We start from the raw sequence: 22,273 nt of genomic DNA on the forward strand, positions 1-22,273 counted from the left end.
ATATTAATTTTCTCTGTCTTTGAAGACAAAGAATCAGCATCTATTAGGAGGTATCTGTCTACTAGTCACAGCAGATGTGTGTGTGTGTGTACATATATATATGTATTTTGCGCATGCAAAACCTAGGTATATGAAAGCTAGAATCCGCCTAATTTTACAATAACAAGTATGCGTGTTCAGTCAGTGTTTCTGAAAATGGTTCCCAAAATACAATTGCTATTTCCAGCCCTTGGGAGTCGCAGGATCCAGAAATACAACAAGCCTCTTATATAACTCACCTTATTGCTATTGTGAGTCAAGCAGCAAGGGGCAGATATTTTTTTTAGGGCGCTATAGACGTTTTATTTGGCAACATGTTACTTGATAAAGAAATGATTAGGGTAATTGAGGGAAAAGCTAGATAGAAATAGGTTAAAGAGGTCTTAAAGTACAGCTTAAAAGAATTAAATCTGGCAGTCTTTGTTTAGCAGAGACAAAAATAAACATCAAGTTAGCAAACATAGGACAATAACAGGAAACAAAGGGTGTAAGTGGCACAGTGCTAGAAAAGCGGAAGAATCACTGACTTACCATATCTTTTCTAATATCTAACTCATAAAAGGAAAAAAGAAGTACACGTGAACATACAGACACACCTATGTATGATACGTTTCACCCTACATTGTCCTTCCCATTCTATCTGCCACAACAGCAACTATAACCAAGTGAAAATTGTTGCGAGGTACATGGATATAAATCATCTTTAACTTGACCTATGGGCTTCATTTAAAGATGCAGACTCCCCACCTCCACTTAGTTTTGCCCCTCTACTCTCCAAAATAGCAGGAAAACAAGTTAATATTATTATCAGGTATGGTTACACTCCCAAATTGCGTTTCGTTGTCATCAATCTCATAATACCTCAGTTCTCCCTGGCATCCCAGTTCCACATGCATATTTATTATCTGTATTACCATAGCGCTACAAGACCCTGTTATGGATTAGAATCAACTCAAAGGATGGTCCTGCCCTGAGAGCTTTATGAAGTAAGAAATGAGAGAACTGAGGAATACAGGCAGGACAGGCAGCATAAAGAAATGTGACACTGTGCTGTAGACGTTACAGGAAAGACAAGTTTTAAGGAGAGCTTTCAAGAAAAATTACTAGTAACTTCTGGGCTGTTTATAGGATGCTTGGAAATAAAAGGCAGCCAAAAGAATTCACAGAAGGAGCTGTTTAAATGTATTACAAATGGGCTGTGAAAACTGGCATCGTGAGCTGACTGGACCTGCAGTTAGATCCCAGCAGTGAATGGAAATGGCAAGTAAGGCGAGGACAGGCTACTGAGGCTGCCCAAAGTAAAGACATGTAGGTAAGGACCGACATGATCGAGTAGGCTGAGCCAGCACAGGGATGAAAAGAGGAATAATATGGTGAAAATGACAAAGAAAAATGGTCTTTGTAGCAGCATTCTCAGTAAGTATGAGCAAGACAAGGTTGTATTTTCCAAGGCCAAAGGAAAGGATATTGCAGTAATTGAGATTTGAGAAGATGGGAGTTATAGCTGTATGGACAGATTTAGATATAGTCTGAACATAAAGGACTAGGGAAAGGTCTGAGTCAAAGATGATTACATACAGGCAGATAATAGTGTAATAGATAAAGTAGAGAGTACTTGTGGGAGAAGACTCAACACTATTTTAACTACACTGAGCTTAAAATGACATTAGGGTTGTCAATTAACCAGTTTTTATCCAGATGGTCCAGGGATTGGAGGCTGGAGCATTTGTGTGCCGTCTGGGCTGATTACGACCCAGGCACCATATGCTGCAATACAAAAGAATGAAGACCAGGCTGAGAAATACAGACAGCCTAAACATCCCAGAACCCCACTCATACACAAAACTTTAATAACACATGCTCTTGCAGATCCAAATAGCCATCGAGTGAATCATCAGTCAGGTGACTCAAAGCACGTTTCTTCCTGTTCACATCATCTTCAGGCATCTGACCATGCAGGTGTGGGAGTCACGGGGCACTTGTGACTGTGCGCAGCAGAAGGTGAAGTCCCACTGAACAGTCATGAGAAGGTAATAGAGACACAAGCCAAGAGCATAGTTGGGAAAGTGTGCCAATCTGCAGTGAAGAGGCATACCTGTAAAAAATCTGAGTGGAAATTGTTGTTTGTAGTACACGTTACCTGGGGATAAAACACAGAGTGACTAGGGGAGCGACCCAAGGGGAAAGGCCTGGTTAATTATCTCCTGGAAGGCACATAAGATAAAGCCCCTCAAAAATGTGCCAGTAGGTGGGTTAGAAACGTAGCAGGAAAAAAAGGGAAAGGACAGTCACGGAGCAAGGGAGGAGAGTATTTCACTTGACAGATTGGAGTGGAATAGTAGTTGCGATCATTAACGGTCATATGAGCAAGAGGCTGTTTGAGACTTTGTCTTTTTAAAGAAATGCCAGGGGCATAAGCCAGGTTGGAAAAGATCGAGGACAAAATTGATGGAAAGAAATTTATGAGAGCAGTTGGGGAGAGCGCTTTTAGTGATCTGAGCCATGAAGTGTCAGAAATGAGCAAGGCAAAAAAAAAAAAAAAGAAAAAATCTTTCTAATTTTCATAATGTCAGAGAAAAGCTTTAAAATGTGATCTGAATGCAAGCTTGAATGAATGATCAAATAAGAAGGATCCTCTGTGTGTATACATACACATATATGTAGACCAAAAAATGTATACTTATACATATAAATGTATACATATAAACCAATGCATTGATTGGTGATTACAGTTGGAAATACCACACTGGAATCAATCCAGCCAAGACTTCAAAATTGCATCAGTGAATTTTCTAGCTAGTCTTTACTGAAAGGATGATGTCAGAAGCAAAGGCGTATCATACCAGCAGACAACAGAGAAGACTGCCTGAGTGAGGGAGGTGATTTCATCTCCTTTTGCTCACTGCTTGCTTCTGCTGCTTATTAACGTAAAACACACAGTTCCATGCTTATTGTAGAACTATTTTTTACTCCAGAAACAATTTTTCCATCATTAGAGGCACCAGCCCAATTCCCTTGTGGTTTTTTGGTTTTGATTTTCCAAAGTTTTTGGAATTCCAGATATAAATTGTTGATAGTAAAGGAGACACCTAAAATTAATGTAAAAATGATTGTCTTGTGGCTCCTTCTGAAAGTACATCCTGGCTGGTACAAATGCATGGTTCACCTCAAAGCGCCTTTAGCTCAGTCAGCTCTTCAGATGGTGTAACTCTTTGTTCATAGACAACAAAATTAACCTGGAGAAAGACTTTTTCAGAAAGATACAGAAAAGCAGAGGCAATGGTTGTTGGTGTGATGCTTGCAAACTGGCAGGTGATGATCTTCCTCCCAAAGGAGTTAGTGCCAGCACTGTGCTGGTGTGAGGCGGGCAATGCTGGAGCTGCGAGATCTGGGTTAAACCAGGTATGAAGCTCCTAATCACTTGGGATCATGAAGAAGCCCAAGGTTACTTTTGTTTTACATTGTTTTCTTGATTTTTTTTTTCTTTGATCAGCTGTTTTGTGGTATCCAGGCCTGAGAGCAGGGAGAGGCATTGTCCCTTCACTGACAGGGGAAAAAGTTAGGGCCAGCCACACCACTGGAGAAGCTGGACACAGTTGTTCTAACTAAAAAATACATTTTATAACATTGAAAATGTTTTATAATACCACAAATCCCCTTTTCCTGAGAGCAGATAGCATCAGACAACACAAGGTCTCCGAATCACCACTTTGCCCTCTAGATGTACACAGCTGCTCTTTGTATGGTGGCAACGGGCCATTTTACAAAGGTGGGGTTTTTTTCTAATTTTACATGAATAGTCCTTCTGGCATCTGCATTACCAATTCTTTTTCTTCTCATCAGTTTGTATTTGTAGTCAGGGTGGATCCAGAAGGCTTGGGCTGCTGGGATGTCTCTGATCATCAACGGCCATCGATCATCAACTTGATCTGCTTTATCCTGGATGCATGTCCGGTGTTTTCCTGTCCCTCCCTCCTTTTCCCCTGCTGTTTCATGTAGGAATGCTCAGCTGGGCAAGGGACGGCGCTGCGAGGGACTCCCCACGGCCGGCCGGCCGGACCTCCCTCACGGCCTCAGGCGGCTCCTTCCCGCCATCCCGGCCGCCACCAGGGACTACATTTCCCAGCAGGCCCCGCGGCCTACACCTCCCGGCAGGTCTCGCGGCCTACACTTCCCGGCAGTCACCGGGGGAGTCGCCCGGCGGGGTGGCGCGGGCGTCGGCCCGTCACGTGAACGGGCGAGGTGGGTCCGCGCGGGGCGGGCGGCGCTCGGTGCCGCACTTGGGCCGGCGGCGTCGCGGTGAGTCTCCGTGGGGCCCGGGTTGGGCAGCGGGGCTACCCGGGCGGGCTCCGTCCCTGACCCGCACCCCAACCCCTCCCCGCGCCTGGGATCCTTTCCTCCCTTCCCGTCGTCCCGTCTCCGCCCCCCCCCCCCCCCCCCGCCCCCCCCCGCCCCGCCACTGTGCCCGGGCAGGGGCAGCTGCCGGCCGGGGCCTTCCCTCCGGGCCGGCCATTCTCCCTCCGGGGACGGCACACCTCGCGTCCCCCCGTCGCTTGCGTCTTGGCCGCCCGGGGTGCTCTGCGGGTTGCTGGAGGCGTTTGGGAGCCGCTTTGGGAGCCGCTTTGGGAGCCCCGCATCCCCGGCGGGCCGCCGTGCCTGCTCGCCTGCCCGGAGTCACCTGTGGCCGCCGACGGCGAAGCGGCCGGCGGGGCCCTGCGGCTGGCGGGGCTCGGCTGGGCTGCTGAGGCTGTTTGTTGCTGTTCGGCTCCGGCTTCTCCTGACTCACGCCCTGATGTGCTGAATCCATCTGGATGTGAGACGTTGCTGAAGTGCATAGCTCAGCGTCATGGCTTAGCAAAGACAGCTTTGAACTCTAATTTTTACCTTCCCTGTAAAAAGAAATTCTCTCCTGTGATATGAAAATATTCCGAGTGCTCTTGATTTGCTTTCAGACTTTTAAGCCACTCTGCTAGTCATTTCTGACTGGCTTAAATTTTGTTCTCAAGCATGTGACTTCTTTCAGTGTTCACAGCTGAAAAGCTGAAACTTTCCATTTCAGAGCAAACATTTTTAGTTGATTTAAAACAAAACGTGACTCTTGATGATAGACTGTTTCCACTTGCTGGTCTTTGTGCTATGGCAGTCAAAAAGCATGATTCCCACTCTGTGTAATTGATGGGTTTTGGTTTGTTTGATTTTGTGTTTTTGGGTGGGTTTTTTTCAGATGTACATGTAAATAAGAGCATAAGAAGGATATTAGCTTTTTTTCCTTTTCACAGGAAGTCCCATTTTTCTTGGTACTATAGAAAGCAACATAGACAAACGTATTAAAATTGTGTAGATGTTAAGTGTTTTGCAGTTGGTCTGTGGATTGATTTTTCATGATAGGTACTAATCAAAACTATATATGTTTAAAAAGTACCTTGGCTCTACTGCATGATACCTGTTTTGGGGCAGTATTGTGGTCATTGCTTGGTAGTAGTCATATATTTGTTTTATCATTAACCAAATTGGAAGGGCAGATATCTCATGGTACAGGATTAGTATTGTGCAAAACCAGAACCTCTTTCCTGCTATAGTTTTCTTTTTAATGTTAATTTGTGGTTTAGGTGGTTAAAAAAGTTAGGCTGTACAGTTATTAACAAAGCTGCTAAGCGCAATGAGCCTTAACGCACAGAACTGGGGCTGTATATAGCTTCATTGTGTGGCAAATGTCACAAGAGATGAGCTATAGAGGTGTTTTCAATCAAATGCAGGATTTTCCCTTCTTGCACTGTTTATCATTCTATGCTTGGTCAGAAGGAAACTTCCAAAAGATGCACTTGCCGAAGAGATGGGCTTCTAGCATCAGTGAGGTTGAGCAAACTCTAGTGTTTATGTATTCTTGATATGAAGAGTTACAGTGTTAACTAACAATAGTTAATTTAGAATGCAAGGCTAATTTAATGAGAAGTAACTGTAAATCTTTAATGTTGTGTGTGACCTTTTAAAGGAAACAACACACTAATTTTTCTAAGAACTTGAATCAGGTGAAAATAAGTTTTGTTTCACAGTCTGTTCCTTCTGACTTTGCCAAGTTACATAGCAGCTTTCATATGAAAGTCATTATGGAATGTATTTGGGAAAAGAAACAAAGAAATGGCAGTATTCTTTGGGAAGGCATGAGAGAGGAAATGCTTAACTGTGTGCAGAAAGATGCCCAAATATGTATGGGAAACATAAGCATGGTTAAAAGTTTGCGTAACATTTACACATTAAAAACATTTCAGAACTATAGTTTTAGAAGAGAAAGTTCTTCTCAATTCCAACTACTTGGTGCCAAATCTCCTGACACAAGATAAAACATAAAAAGAACTACTGTTGTTTATTTCCTTTGTCCAGAAAGTTTTTAGTAGCAACTATTCTGGGGTTTTGCTTCCTTTCTGAAGTTTTTTAAAAATAATGTCAATTGAAATATTCTGGCAGTGCTAACAATGTCTTCCTACCTGTTCCATTCCTGTCAGGGGCCAGCTACAGCACAAGAGTCAAATGTTTGAAAGTTGAAGGAATGAATCCACTGTCTTCCTCTCATCTCACACTGAAGTGGGTGTCTGTATTTTCTACAATTGGAATGACTTATTAAACCTGGAGGCTTCTGAGCAAGAGAAAACAAAAGTAAGTGTTTTCAAGACTTTCGTGTAATATGGGGTGTGTGATTTTCAACAAAATCTTAAGTAATGGGTGTGTAACCTCTTTGCTGGGTTGTTGCATATAATGAATGCAAAGGCTGTATGCCAGAGACTCTGTGTGATGTGACTGGACCCATTAATGCATGGCATCCATAGGTACATGTGGAAGACAGAAGTATCAAACTGTGCCCGGCAAAGTACCTGCCTGTTACTTTTGGGTGTGTCCTCTTTCAAGTATGGTGCTGCCCCGTGAATGACTTAGGCAGGACAGTCCCAATCTCCCCTTTCTTGGGGACTGAAGCAAAGAACGGTTTGTGGATGACTTCATCATAGTCCCTAGTCTACTTCTTTTTAAACAGAGACAAACTCAGAATGGTACTTTCTCTGTGGTATTGTGTATATTCAGAGGTGCAATTCATGTAGTGGAAGAAGGAACTAAGCACCGCAGATGAATGAGGATGTACGTGTTCTCTAAGGAAAGTTGGAGGAAAGCCTGAGTAAGGGATATAATTTTAACTGTTACAGTGTCTTTTTTTTTTTTTATACAGTATATCATTATATAACAGATACAATTTCCATTTCTCTTGTGGAATCATCAGTTAAATCTTTAGCAATAGAACTGCAGTGGCCTAAGGGGATATCTTTCAAGAAGAATGAGCAGAGAGCAACTGAAGGCTTTCTTAATAGAAAACTTTGAAGCTGTGTTTGCTATCCCATAGGCTTTCCTGTCAACCGCATCAGCTTTTGACAGTGTGGGAGGTATACATTCCCTGCAGGGGATGCAGAGTAGAGAAAATAGACTGGGTGGGTTTAGAAAGCCACAGATCAGCCTTCAGGCATAGGTTTCCTACAGATGTAATGCTGATTGTGGAGGTAACGTGACAAATGGTTCCTAAAAAAACCCACTCACTTCTGTCATGCTACCTAATCTAGCTAGATTTAACAGCTACTGGCTGTACAGGGCTACATGTATAAAAGGAAAACTACTACTTTCTTTGATCCACTCACATGACTGAACTTCCACTCTAGAACTCAGTTACCAGAGTAAATATTAAGAAAAAGTCCGGAAAAAAAAAAATCATGGCAAGAGAAAGATATTGCTTCTCCTGTATTTGTTCTATAAGTAATAAGTGAGTACAAGTGGACAGAAATAATTGTTAGCATAAATTACAAGGAATAGACATCTGACAATTGCTAGAAAAACAGGCCTTAGGAAATAATTGTATTTATTACCACTGAAGTAGGTGCTGCTTTTCCTTGTCACTGTGATATAAAGCATGAGAAATATCTAACAGATCAGAGTCCATCAGCATGTAAGTTAGTGTCCACCATGGCACGTGTCCTACTGTATCGTTTCTCTTTGTGAGAGAGCTTATAATTCTCTTACAAGAAAGCTTGCCAGGATAAAACCCAGGGATATCACCTTAAGCTATATTTTCAATAAGGAGGAAGCAATTGTGTTGATAATTAGAAAAAGCAATGTTACAAACTTTTATGTTAGGTCTTGTTGGAAGTTGTGATTTTCTTTGAAAATAAAGTGGGAGTCAAATTTCATGAGAAGTTAAGACAGTAAAAGAAAACCTTTGAATGGAGACAGAAGAAATCTCAATCAAAATAGAACTGAAGATTTTTTTACTCCCTCCAGCTATTATTTATTCAATACCTGGCTTCTGTGTACAAGCTACAAGATTTTAATTTTTTTAAAGAAACCTGTACACAGAAGTGGATAGGATCTGGTGGCACCGAGAAAATATTTGCCAAACTTTCTGCCAGGCTATTGCTACTTGCTGCCGTTTGTAGAACTTCATTGTCAGGATATTATTTTTTGTTGGTGCAAGGTCTTCCTTCTAAGATCTTCAAAACTACCTGGTATAGTGAGCCTATAAAATGGAAGTGGGCAGGCAACTGGCACACTTCTAATTCGTTTGCTGAATTAGCAGTCACTTGACTATTGCAAACTTTTGTTCACTTGCACTTGTTCATATTGAGTCCTTTGGGTACAATGACTTGCCCTTTCAAATACAGGGCACGTTAGAGAACAAGAGAATGCTTCTTCTGGAAGAGGGAGTGTTTCTGATTCTTCACAAACAAATTCAGCAGTCCGTGTTGAGTTGTACAGCTTGCTGTTCACAGTCTAGCAGAGAATTGGCAACATGATGGATTCTGGAGTGCATTTTTCTTAAAGACAGGAAGTCTGGTGGAGAATTGGCGCTTAGCAAACACATAGCTCCAGATTGCAAGGGTTTTTTGTGATACTTTTTTTGTAGGATACAGAAATTTTTTATAATGCATTACTGAGGAATTTGATTAACTGACTTAGAATATTCAGTGCAGAAGGGCAGATACTAGTGCGCGTTCTACGTGCACAGTATCCCATTGAGAAGCGCGTGTCCTGCTGCCATGCTTTTTGTGTTCTAGTTATGACTTGAATTGAGAAGGCTTTCAAAGAGACTGGAAAGCTCATATGATCTCCCTGGAAAAAGTAGATTGAGTAAGTACATGTGAATGGGAATATCATTTAGGCATTAAGGGAAAAGACCCACTAGTGACATAATCCAGTTTCAGATCAGTAGAATCATGAGGATCCACTTGAGGAAAAGTAAGGGCTGCAGACTCCATTACTAAGAGATTACACTTGGTAAGATTTTACACCTTGTAACTGAGATGGTAAAGAAGAAATAGAAGACTCCATGATCTAGCAATCCATGTTGACTCCAAAGATCCACTCTGAAATAAGTGCAGGTAGAAGCTTATGACTTCATATGCAAAAGTGGTTTGTTCGTGTACATCATAGGTATGATTTGCCCTTGAGCGCTGATGGTAAGAAATCATAAATGCTCTCTTAAGTGGTTTAATAAATCCTCTTCCTTTTCGTGTTGAAATGATACATCTCACAGGTAAGTCAATCCTCCTTTCTTTCTCTTTGCCATCAGTTGCATAACAAGCAACAGGTAATTGCTACTGGCCACAAGTAATTACATGTACCTATGATGTCTGAATTGGCATTGCTCTAGGCGTGTCAGTACTGTATGACTTAAATGTTAAAATCTGGTTTTTAGTTAAGTAGTCTATATGTATCAGGTCAGAGAGCATGAGTGACATCGTTATGACTAATGATCAGAGAGCTGGAGCACCTCTCCTTTGAAGACAGACTGAGAGTTGGGGTGGTTCAGCCTGGAGAAAAGAGTGCTCCAGGGAGACCTTATTGTGACCTTTCAGTACTTAAAGGGGGCTTATAAGAAAGATGGGGACAGACCTTTTAATAGGGCTTGTAGTGATAGGACAAGGGATAATGGTTTTAAACTGAAAGAGGGTAGATTTAGATTAGATATAAGGAAAATTTTTTTTACGATGAGGGTGGTGAAAGAAGCACTGGAACAGGTTGCCCAGAGAGGTGGTAGATGCCCCATCCCTGGAGAAGTTCAAGGTCAGGTTGGATGGGGCTCTGAGCAACCTGATCTAATTGAAGATGTCCCTGCTCATTACAAGGGGTGTTGGACTAGATGACCTTTAAAGGTCCCTTCCAACCCAAACTATTCTATGATTATTTAAAAAAAAAAAAAATTTTGCTTCTAAAAAATCCCTGCATTGGTATCTTTCACTGTTGCAGGAAGTTTTTATGATTTTTAAATTTCCTTTGGAAATAAATATAATCAAGTATTTCTGTGGTGTGAATTTTCTCCGGGTTTTTTGGTGGTTTGTTTTTTTAAAAAAATTATCTGTTTGAAACTGGAATGCTGTGCCTTACACTACTTATTTTTATTTTTACCTTTTGTTTAAACTTTGAGACTTCTGCTACCTTATTTTTGTTTTGATTATTGAGTATAGTTCCTTTGTGCTAAAACATAACTGGTTAAATGAGTGTGAAAGATTTATTTATTTCTATGGGCTTGATTACTTGGTTGTGGCACTTTGGTCTCACTGTGTTTCTTGTTGGTTGGTTGGTGCTGTTTGGTTAGGGACAGCTGATGTAGGACATCTGCCTTCATTGCTGTAGATCTTTCTTGTGACTTGTTTTGTATCCTTGTATATCTTGATATCTAAATCTAAAATGTTATTAACCTTTAATGAGATAAATGACTACTCTTGACTTTGTTGGATTAAATGCTTATTTAAAGATAAAGATGCTGATGCTTATTTTGGTGACTCTGATATGGTAACTTAGATGCTGTTGTTGGCTTGACCCCTCAGGACTTTCGCTTTTCCATATTTTATTTTTTTTTAAGTATTTATGTTTCTTTCTGCTTGATAGAGTGAAATACTCTTTTCCTTCTTCTTTCATGGTTGTCTTAGCTTAATTTTGCTACTGTCTTAGAAATTCCTAGATTTCTGCTCTTTTCTATATGTTATTTCTGAAAACCTATGTATTATGTGTTATCTCTTCTGTGCAGTTGCAGTACTGACAGATGTGGTTTTGTTTTTAGGACTTATTTTATGCTTTAAATTTTATTATGGGAAACACAAGGCAGTATATTCATACGGGCTCTGTAGGTTGTTACTGTACCAAATAAAACCCTACAGTCTCTGTGGAATACCAGCATACATTGTCATTATAAACTTGCTTTTTCATTTTTTTTGCATCTGCTGTTTAAATGAGGGTGTAAGCAGCTTTTTTTGTATACCCACCCTAACTTACATCTGAAACACAATGAAAAATTGTTTACTAATATAATACTATTTTCCTTCTGTTTGAAATAATTCCTTATTTGGTATCAGGTCTAACTATGAAAATAACTTCATTTTTATCTAGACTGGCAGATGCCTGGCAGATCTTAAACAATTAACTGATTGCTTTCAAGTGTCATATAATTGTCCAGTTGTAACCGTAACTCTTTTTAGAAGTGCTCTAATTGTTTTCTGAATTACTCTGACAGCAAATGTAGTGGCTTAGTAAATTTTGTAACTATATTTTCAGGAGAGGCCTTGGAGATGCACAGACTTTTTTTTTTCTATTCTTGCACAAATCATTACCTGGAGCAGGATTATGAGAACTTTAGCATTATCCTGTGTCATGGTTATTGATGCGTGATAGAAATGGGAATGCTTCTAGAAACTGTTGAATCGAACTTTTTGTTGTTCATTTTTTACCATATTGATAAATCTGATTCTGGTAAAAGCAAATAATTGTCATGTTTATCCAGTTGCTGTTTTATATATATGTGTGTGTGTGTATAAATATATCTATAAATACACACACAATAACTGTTTCAACTATAATGTGTCACTAATGTTTATTCGTCACGTTTACCTCTTGCTCAGTATATTCTGTAAATATTTTATCTGTATGGTAATTTAGCAGTTTAATTTCCTCAATCTTTCCAGATTAAGATATTGAACTTTATAGACTATACAAAATTAAAAACTTGATTTTTACATTGTGTTGTCAAAATTGTTATTGTTCCAAATGATTGATATAGGTACAAATTTGAAAGCATTTTTTTCTCAAAGTTTTAATCCAGTGATGAAGGGTCAAAGCTATTAAATATTTGGAAAATGGTGCTCACAATTTACTTGATGCAGTTCACTTAATCTCAGATGTTTGTGGCATAATCCTTTGGCAGATGCAGATTATGTTGTGTTTGGGCACAAACTAGTTCTTCATATGCATAAAGATTTTAGGTTGACATAAGTGTGGCTCAGTTATACAATTGTTACGTATTATTTGGTGTGATTCTGATGTGAAGATGAAGCCTTAAAAGGATCAGCAAAATGTCAAATGAGCTTTAATTTGTTCCTGGGTCATAAACAATGAGAACTAGTTTCACCAGGCTGTTGTCAATCTAAACATGGTTTATTAGAGTCTTGGTGGTCTTTCTAAGCTGCACTGCACACATCCTCTAACCTGTTGACAGTGAAGAACCTTAAGGAAAGAGTGGCTGGTCACTTCAGGTTTCTTAACCATCAAAAGCTTATCTACGTGTTTTAAAGTTTATTTAGATTTGCTGTGTGGGCATATGCTTGTGTCTGTCAGCATTTATTCATAAAGAGCAGATAGGATCTTTGAATTGATTTCTGAAAATCTGGACTTCAGTCCCTATGCTTTCAAATGCTGTTGTGCCTCCATTCCCATGAATCCTAGGAAGCAGAAGTATAAATATAATCTTTAATGAAGATACAGATCCCAAGTAGTTTGTTATTGTAAGATCATTGGAGCCTACGTTTCTTGGTAGTGTTACTATATTAAGTTCTGGTAACTTTAACAAAGCTTTGTTTATTAGTTCAAGTTAAATCCAGTAAAATTACTTTGTCTCCTTGCTATTCTAGATTCAGGAAAGAATGTTCAACTCTTTGTAGCTGCAGAATATCATCAACAAAGTTGTCTGATTTGTTTTAAATTTGCAGAGTAATTGTATTTCTGTTAAGCCGCTGACAAGCGTGAGGTTTGTATGGTTTTCAATTTTTGTGCAAGTATAGAAGTAGATATGGGTGATACTGGGGAATACAATATGTTTGCAGTGGAAAACTACTTGCAAGATTTTTCCCTGTGTGGAAGGACTGCTGCTGCTCCATGATAATGAGAAAGTTATAGCTATTTTAAGACTATGATGGAGTATGTTTTTGAATTGTTCATGGCAGTATTACTTTGGGAGGTGGCCAGAAGCCGCTTCTACAATTTGACAGAAAAAGAAATAATATTACAAAAGGAAATATTTCATATTCATTTTAATTGTTTTTGAAAACTTTTTTCTCTCTGAATATAGAGGAGTCCACTTCTTTAAGGGTGTGTCCTTGTTTGGGTACTTTTCAATGAGAATTTAATCTTGTCTGTTGCCCGAAGATCACAGAAGCATGGAGTAATTCAGTTTGGAAGGGACTTCAGGAGGTCTGTAGTTCAAACCTTTGCTCAAAGCAGGATCAGACCCAGTTGCTCAAATCTTTATTCAGCTGGGTCTTAAAAACCTCTGAGGATGGAGACTGCAACCTCCCTGGGCCCTGTGTTCACTGTCTGACTGCCCCTGCAGTGCAAAAGTAGGGTTTGGGTTTTTTGTTTTTTTCTTTAAATCAAGCTGGAATCTAGTTTGTTTTGGTTTCTGTTGTGTCTTGACCTCTCATCACACACCACTTTGAGGACCCTGGCTCTGTCTTCTCAGGAGCCACCTCAAAGGTACTGGTGGCAGCTGTGAGGTCCCACTGAAGCTGTCTCTTCTTCAGGCTGAACAATTTCCCGCTTCCTCAGCCTCTTGTTTTAGGGCAGGTGCTCCAGGGCCTGATCCTCTTGGCCACCCTTTGCACAACTCGCTGCAGTTTATCAATGCTCATCTTGTACTGGGGTCCAAAAGTGGACAATGTTCTAAATGCTATCTAATGGGTGTTCTGTAATGTAAAGTTTAATTACTGGACCGTAGTTTACTTACATAAATCAGGGAAGTGTGGGTGGTTATAAATGTGCTTATTAGTATTTGGGTTTTTAAAGTGTGATTGGATTTCAAAGCAAAATTTAGGCAGCATTAAAAGAGTTCTTCCACTTGCATTAATTTTAGTGAAAATGTTTGGATTTAAAAAAAAAAAATAAATCTGACAGGTAACACCTTACCTTCAATACACATTTATTCAACTTAATTAGCTCTGAATAAGTCCCGTTTGCATCATTAAAGTGTTGGAAATTAAACAGTTGTTTGTAATTCTGTAATGAAATTCTATAGAAATTGAAGTCAGTGAGTGAATTCATTCACTGCGGAGTATGTTTAAAGAAATCAGTCTCATGGAGAGTTGGGGGAATTTTACACAAAGTAAAGTTATATATGCAGAAAAATGCACACAAAGGTCTGCTGCAAGACCTGTGCAGACACCTCGTTTGGGGAGGCCAGCGCTGTCCTGCTGTATTGTCAGGTTCTACAAAGAGAAATTTTTCTGAGAATCCGAAAGGATCTCTGCTTATTCCTTTTAATTTACACTGAGGTTTGGAAGAGTTAGTGTTCTGGAGTCATGATTATTTCAGAATTGTAACTAACCTCATGTAATGCTACAGTTCAGCCAAAACTTAGCGAATGTGCAGTAAGGGAGGAAGCAACATAGAAAGCAAAGGAGGAAACAGAAGGCTTTTAAAATACTTTGTACTGTTCCCCGTGTGCACAGCAGGAGCACGTTACAATTGGAGGTAATACTGAAAAGTATAAGGAATGTCCAAATGGGCTTCTGTTCTTATGAGCTTAGACAACAGGTTGGCAGAGGTGAGTGTCCAGGGTCCTGGGTGGGCTTATGTGACCTCTGCTGAAGGTTGTCTTTCTGTGGCTTCACTGGTGGTGTAGCTGTGGTTGCAAGATCAACAGCTTGCTTGGGTGTGTCTGTACCTGCTGCAGTCAAAATTTCCATTTTGCAGTGCAGATCTATTCAGGGTTGCTGCATCTTTTAAAAAAGTCACTTTTCTAGGGCTTGTTTATGCTCACTTGTCTCTCATGGTGGGTGCAGCCTTAATTTAAATTGATGTGAGCTCCAGTTAAAACCACTTTCTATGTTGACATAGAAAAACTGGGGCTGCTATGTGTTTGTTTCACCTGGTATTTCTCACTTAAAATATGAACAAAAACTACTTTGTACAGAAAACTTTTTAAAACAAGCTTCTGAGTAAGTATACTTTTTACCTTTAAAATACCTGGTTATTAGAAAACTTAAGCTTCTGTAAATTAAGGAAAGTCATCAGAACAAATACTGGAGGTTCACGAGTTACCACAGCAATAGAGAAAAAGTTAAATCTACCTTAAGTTTTATAATATGTGAGATACTGCAAGGAAGGAAAACCTGAAAATATCTTAATCTTCTAAATTTTATAGTCAAAACATTCATGTCCAGTGTTGCAATAGCTTTTCTGTGGAGGAGTGTGATTTTTATCCGATAAGCTGTATCACTGAATATTACATTTTTAAACACAATGTCAGGTTTGTTATGTTTTCTTTGAGATGTGGAAGACTTGGGCACTGTAAGGAGGTGACAAACCTGTAGAACTTCAGGCACATGCATATCCTGTATATTGTTGTAGTAAGTTCAAAGCTTTTTGTATCTTGCCCCTTAGCCTGTTGCAATCACTTGTGTAGGACTGTTGCAGTGTCACTGTGAGCCCACTGGTATGCAGGAGCATGGGCTAATTTGTCATGGTGCAGAGAGACCTGTGCAAATTTTTTTCAATGTTGAAAGGGGAGAGAAAGTGCTCATTTGAGGCACCGATGTTTAATTTATGGAATAGAAGCAAATATTGTGTGGTCTGTAATCACTTCCCCCCAACCGAACAAACAAAAACTCTTCAGGATTGCTGAATGATGTCAAATCAGCTTGATGAAGGGCGTGTGTCTAGTGAAAGGGAATTATAATTTAGTTTGAAGTTACTGTTTGGAATAACTTCAAGTACGAGCATTTTCCCAGTGTTTGTTCGAGAGATCCCTTGTGCAATGTCGGGAAATGATTAAGATGATGAATCCTGTATCATGCGATTCTGTCTTTAATCAATGCCATTTAAAAAAAAAATAATTTTTATTTTTTTTTTAAACATATCAAGGCTATTCAGACCTAAAGGCTGGACGCTCCCCCTTCTGGTGTGCTAACTGAAGTTTCAGTTTAGGAAATGGGGGGATTGTTTTTAGGTGTAGGAGGACTGTGAAACTACTGCTTTTTCCTTCTCTCTCTTTTTTTTTTTAACATGAAACACTTGAGTGTATTGACATGCTTGTGATTTCAAGAGCTGTGCTATAATTTTATAGTTTGTTCCTGTTTTCCTAAATGAAAAGTCTTAATACAAATGCTCCAGGTAGGTTGCATTTCATAGCATGTGTGGCTTAAAACAAGCACTTTAATGACTGTTGACTGAACTAATAATAGTATGCAAACAACTGAATTCCCAAATACAGCTTGAGTCAGAATATTCCTTATAATAAGAACCAATCCCAGGGCTGGTAATGACTTTTTGTTAGATTTGGATGCTTTTAAATAGTGTCCTTCAATTACAAAGCATTATGCAATTTTTTTAATGAAGAGTAACTTGCAAAACATTCTTGGAAGCTCATGAGATCTACCTGTGGACTTCCAAAGTCTAAAATCTCTCCTGTAAATACTATATAGTCTAGGAGGAAGTTTAAATCTCCACATTGTGCTTTCTCATCAGATACCAGGTATGGCCTCATCATCAACACCTAAATATAATTCAAACTCCTTGGAGAATTCCTCAAGTAAAAGGGTGAGTGTTACTTTTTTTCACGTTTTTTGTGTCAGAGGTCCCAGAGAACATTATCTTCCATACTTGAGTAGAAAAATGAGTATTTGAATTACTTTTTTCTTGAATGTATGTACATATTTTTATTGCTAAAATTCTAATGCAGTTAACTGAATTGATTTAAATATATTTCAGAGTGGATGGGTGACATATTCTCTGTATCACAAATTATGAGAGCCTCCTTAAAATAGATTCTAATATACTTACTCTTACTCTTGCTTTCTACATTGAAATATTCTGTGGCATTCTTGAAAATTTTTGGCACTTTGCTGTAGAAAGATCCTGTACTGCAGTTGATAAGTTATACTTAGTTATGTTTGGCTGGCTCAATTTTAAAATGTTCTGTCTGTAGTGGGAAATGCATTAAAGCAATCTAAATGGCATTCCCTTCTGCTTTTTGATGCTGCGTGGCTGAAGAAAATGTAATGTGTGCAAGAAAACAGAAACTAAGGTCTTATTAGCTTTTTAAACATTTCTTCAAAGGCAAAGATTATTTTCTATTAATCATCCTTAAAAACTACTGAACGTGGGAAAGTCACAAATGAGTAGATTGTGTGTAATAGTTGTAGTATGTTACTTAACTGATTTCAGTTGATTTGTTCTTCCAAGCCCAGCGTACTTGGAAAATTAAATGCATAAAACTTTCAGGGAACTTACAGTATAGAAATTTAAGTCCAATTTAATGCAAATATAGTTAACTATTCTTTTAGAAGGAGAAAGACTAAAACATGCTTCTGTTTCAGATCTGTTCAACCTTTAAATGTTCGATAGTTGCAGTTTGGGATAGAGTTGTGTGTTTCTGTTTTGGTTCAGTCTGTCAATTTGTACTGTAGAAAAACCTGTTCTTTCCCATGCTGAAATTACCTTTAAGATTATTTTTTTAAAAAAAATCTGGAACTTGAAGGGATTGTAAATAAAATATGATGTGCTGTTGTACTTCTCTTTCTTTAGACTCTAAAAGATGGAACTAACTGGGAACAAAATGAAGAAATACCTCGTCTGCCAGGAGAAACTAGAGTTACAGGTATGCAGCTGCCTAATGCAGTTTGTGTTTAGGAGTGTGACATACACATGTATCTTACTGGATTGATTCATCATTTGGACTGGTTTGGGCTGGGGGCGAGGGTAAGTCATGCTAAAATGTCATGAATCTTTTAAAGTAATTGTGATAGGGACTTTTTATCACTTAGCACAAATAACTTTTTAAGTCTTTAAAATCTTGGTTTCCACACACAGCGCATCCTCCAATGCAAAGAAATTGCAAGCCAGGATGTGTCATAATTGTATCTACAGACTAAGTAGCACGTGCCTAATGACGACAGCCCCTCCAGACTTTCCGAAGTCAAGAGAATTCTGTGTGCCACCCCCTATGTATTGATAGCTTGTACAGTAGTGTGGAACCTTAGCCCAAATTGTGATTACTCCAAGTACAATCTTATGCCTCCTTGACACAACATGGTACGCACGTAGCTACTAGGCACTTGTTAGCCTTTACATACAGTAATGTTGTAACGTAAGGAAGATTAATGTATTGTGTACAGTGGTTTCTTACTTCATGGAGACTTTTCCTGGAATGGAACCTTGCGCTCACGGAGGTTTGTGCTGAGGTATCAGAATGCAGCTGAAAGTAGTCAGTCTTTTATTTGTGAAGCTTCTCCTTCCCCCCTGCCCAAGGATTTGTTAGGTGGGTTTGTCAACAAGATTGGCTGAGGTGAAACCTCAGTGATGATGCAGAGGAAGTAGTTATGTTTTTAATTAGGAAAGTTATGGGGAAGGCATGAGGGAGAGGGTGTGGGACTAAGATGAAGGTTTGATATGATCCTTATGAAAATTGTCTGTGCTTCGGGGCAGCATGCTGGAAGGAGGGTGCTTGTTGTGGAAGGCAGATAAATAGATTGGGCTGAAGAAATGAGTGAACAGGGAGAAATAAATGGTTTGTAGTGCTTCTCTTAAGTCTTTAATGATGTTGCTTCAGTTAAATCTTTCTTTTTTGAGTAGTACATGTTAGTACTTGTTTTGTTTCTGTCCTTGCTGAAGCACTGCTGATGGCCTTATTGTATTTGATTGCCTCAAATTGAAATGTCATGTTTCTCTTCAGGATGGTGAGTTCCCTAAACAGTTTACAACTGAACTACATACTTCAATGCAGAATTGGTTACAGAGCACTGAAAGATGTAATAGTATTAACAGAAGAATGTATTTGTTCTGAAGTAGTGAATAGACTGGTTCAGTAATCACAGAGAGGACTTAAATCTACTCATTGTTCTATGTCTTGCCCTCTCCCACACAGTGCCCAGAAAGAGAAGAGCACAAATTTTACTAGGGAAGGCTACTGAAATCTGCTGATTTAAGTTGGGCAAGTTTAGTATATGAAGCTTTCACATTTTCTTAATAATTCAAGTGGATAAAATTCAGATTTATTTTTAAATTTATTCATCCCTCACAGTGGCTTTTATGAGTGGAGCTCTCTTATTTTACTGTTACTTAACTGATGCTGTCTTTAGCTCTGATTTTTTTCTTTTCGCAATCTTTAAGAAATGCTGCATTTCTTACAGACAAGGATGTTATTTATATGTGTCCATTTAATGGCCCTGTTAAAGGAAGAGTATACATCACGAACTACAGGCTATACCTAAGAAGTGTGGAAAATGTGAGTAATATGCCACAATTACTTCTGTGGGATGAGTTGGCTTTAAACCCCCTTCCCTTCACCTCTACTGCCTTTGGTTTATTTTGAGGCCAGTTTTAATTTGTTTTAGTTTTGGCACATGTATGCTTGTGGAATTGCATGGGAGGCTTTTTATTGAAATGATTTCTAATGTTTGTAATAATGATATCTTAATTGTGTAATGACTAAATAGTAATTGCCTTTGTGCCACTGAGAAATCTGTATAAAAATGGAAGTTCTTTAAAGTTAACTGTGTTGTAAAAGTGTAATTTTTGCTTGGTAAAGTTACGGTTTAATCACACTGACTATCTTTTGTCTGTTGGAGCTTTTTTGATAGCTGTTCCCTTTACACTTAACTCTGTGATAGATCAAGGGCAGCAACTAATGATGTGCAATAGCTCTTAAAATGACTGTCAGTAAACCAAGACTTCGATTATCCTTGCTGTTGGAAAAGAAAAATACTTTGATCAATAGAACCTCACATGAGTGGGCGGAATAGTAGTGTGTTCGATAAGCAGCAACATTAAAGAGAATAAAATGCGCTTGTTATCTGTTTTGTAATTTTTATATTTTTTTAAAATAAAATTTTAGGACTATTGAAATGAGGTCTTTCTGGTTGCAGCTAACTCTATTAGTAATCTCTTTCATTTATTCTGTATATCAATAAAAGAGTCTTAGCAAGTAGAGACAATCAGAAGTATGTAGCAGAAGGCATCTTTTAGGGTGTTGCCATCGTTTTTCCCTGCATACTCTGTTGGGCATGAAGTATTTTTTGTTGCATGTTAAATTGGGTGATGTTCAAGGCTGTTGAGTGACTGTACAGGCTTCATAATAAGTTGGGAGGGAAGACACAATCAGATGCAGAAATACACTTTTGCTTTCTGTATGTATTTCACATCTGCTTTCTATTCTAGAATGCATAGGAACATTTTGTGTGAGTTGTCTTTTCAGATTAATCTTTTCCTTCTCAAACTTTCCTTGCAGGATCCAGTTGTGGTATTGAATGTTCCATTGGGTGTAATTTCAAGGATTGAAAAAATGGGAGGAGCTTCAAGCAGAGGAGAGAATTCGTATGGATTAGATATAACCTGTAAAGTAAGACTTTCCAATAATTCAGTAGAAAAATAGGAGTTCCTTTTTTCACTGCTTACCTATTTATAGGAATGAAAACACACACGTTCCTCACAGCTGAATTTAAAAAGATCTTCTTGGAACTGGACAGGGAAATACCTGTTCTATAAAGGACTGTTTAACACTGCATGTGAGGAGAAGGATTGGTCTTCCTTTCCAAATCACTAATTGACAAGAAGTTTTGCACAGAAGTCTTGTTTTAGGGCTTTATTCCTGCATTGCTTCGTTAGTTCATTTGTTCTAAAAGTAATTTTTTAATCATCCTAAAATCTTTGAAGAACATCTCAAGTGGGATTTTTGTAAGCTGGTAAAGGCAGTGGTAAGCCTATCTAACAGCTATCTCAGAAAAAACTATGTTGCCATGAAAACATATGGTCTTAGGGGAGTTCCCAATGGATAATTCAGGATCCTTTATTTGACTCGTTAATGGAGTTTGTATGCACATTTGATTGTTAGCACTTAATGTGCAGATTGCTTATTTTTGATGTTAGTGATGAGAAAATAGTTAGGGACAACGTAGTCTAGACAGATTATTGGCAAATTTTCATTTTTGAAAACAGAGTAACTCCCATCCTGCAAACATTGAATAGCCCATGAGTCTTTTTAGTGAATCAGATACAGTCACTTCTGATGGCTTTATGCCAAAGCAGCATTTGCACCACACAGAATGTGGTACTGCTTTATGTGTAGAATTCTTATGCTGTATTCTGATTTATGGGATAAGAAATAACACTGAACATTCAGTGGTTTGAGGTGTGTTGCAACCAGATTCTAAATCATGTTTACTGTATAATGGAACGTTTGTACATCAGATGAAAGTATTTTACTGCTTTGGTTCACTTAAAAGATAATGCCTTTGTTTTAGGATATGAGAAATTTACGGTTTGCATTAAAACAAGAAGGGCACAGCAGAAGAGATATATTTGAAGTTCTCACAAAATATGCTTTTCCTCAGTCACATAACTTGGTAAGTTACATCATTTATGCTATTGAGTTGTCTTAACGCAGGGTTCTTGCCAACTAGCTTTAACTGTTTGCCTACTAATGGACATCATGGCTGCTTGAAAAAAATAACCACAGAATCTAGTGTTGGCATGAACTAAAGAGAATTAATGTTTTTATTTTGTACATTTGCCATATCTATGTATTTGTAAAATTATGGATGCTATATACTTCAGGTAAACTCCTGAGCACCTCTGGTCCATACAGATTTTATTGCTTAGATAGAGTCTGCAAGTTATCATCCCTAGTTAGAAAATATGGTAGTACAAGCCTTACTTAACTTCTTGAAAATGTTAAAATACTGGGCAGTCTCAGAGGCAATGAAAAATACGAATCATCAAGAGTTTTATTTAGGAAAAGAAGATATGGTAAGACAACACTTGTTTTATTGATGAAACTGATAAACAGTACAACAGGCAGCTAACACACTAATGAATTTGCACCAATTTATTTCAAGGAAAATAAAAACATCTTATGGAAGGAATCAGGTGACAGTGATGATAACTAACCATTATATGTTTCTTTGAAATCTGTGTACTGTGCTCAGTGGATCATTTTGACATC

The 22,273-nt window shown here is 38.7% G+C and overlaps 1 protein-coding gene across 3 annotated transcripts in view; it reads left to right on the forward strand.

Moving 5' to 3' along the window:
- Window positions 1-4,241: 4,241 nt before the first annotated feature.
- MTM1 (myotubularin 1) overlaps window positions 4,242-22,273 on the forward strand; it is a 46,266-nt gene continuing 28,234 nt past the window's right edge. Inside the window, exons 1-7 of one of the 3 annotated variants that reach the window (XM_075763464.1) lie at window positions 4,242-4,338; window positions 6,543-6,693; window positions 16,801-16,872; window positions 17,860-17,932; window positions 19,464-19,558; window positions 20,561-20,671; window positions 21,573-21,674. In XM_075763464.1, coding sequence (XP_075619579.1) covers window positions 16,810-16,872; window positions 17,860-17,932; window positions 19,464-19,558; window positions 20,561-20,671; window positions 21,573-21,674 — 444 coding nt within the window. In that variant the 5' untranslated portion in view covers window positions 4,242-4,338; window positions 6,543-6,693; window positions 16,801-16,809. Of the gene's footprint in view, window positions 4,339-6,542; window positions 6,694-16,800; window positions 16,873-17,859; window positions 17,933-19,443; window positions 19,559-20,560; window positions 20,672-21,572; window positions 21,675-22,273 lie in introns of those variants that run through there. The other 2 variants (XM_075763463.1, XM_075763465.1) reach the window with 2 other exon arrangements.

Source organism: Balearica regulorum, chromosome 11 (assembly GCF_011004875.1).
Source record: "Balearica regulorum gibbericeps isolate bBalReg1 chromosome 11, bBalReg1.pri, whole genome shotgun sequence".
Taxonomy (NCBI): Eukaryota; Metazoa; Chordata; class Aves; order Gruiformes; family Gruidae; genus Balearica; species Balearica regulorum.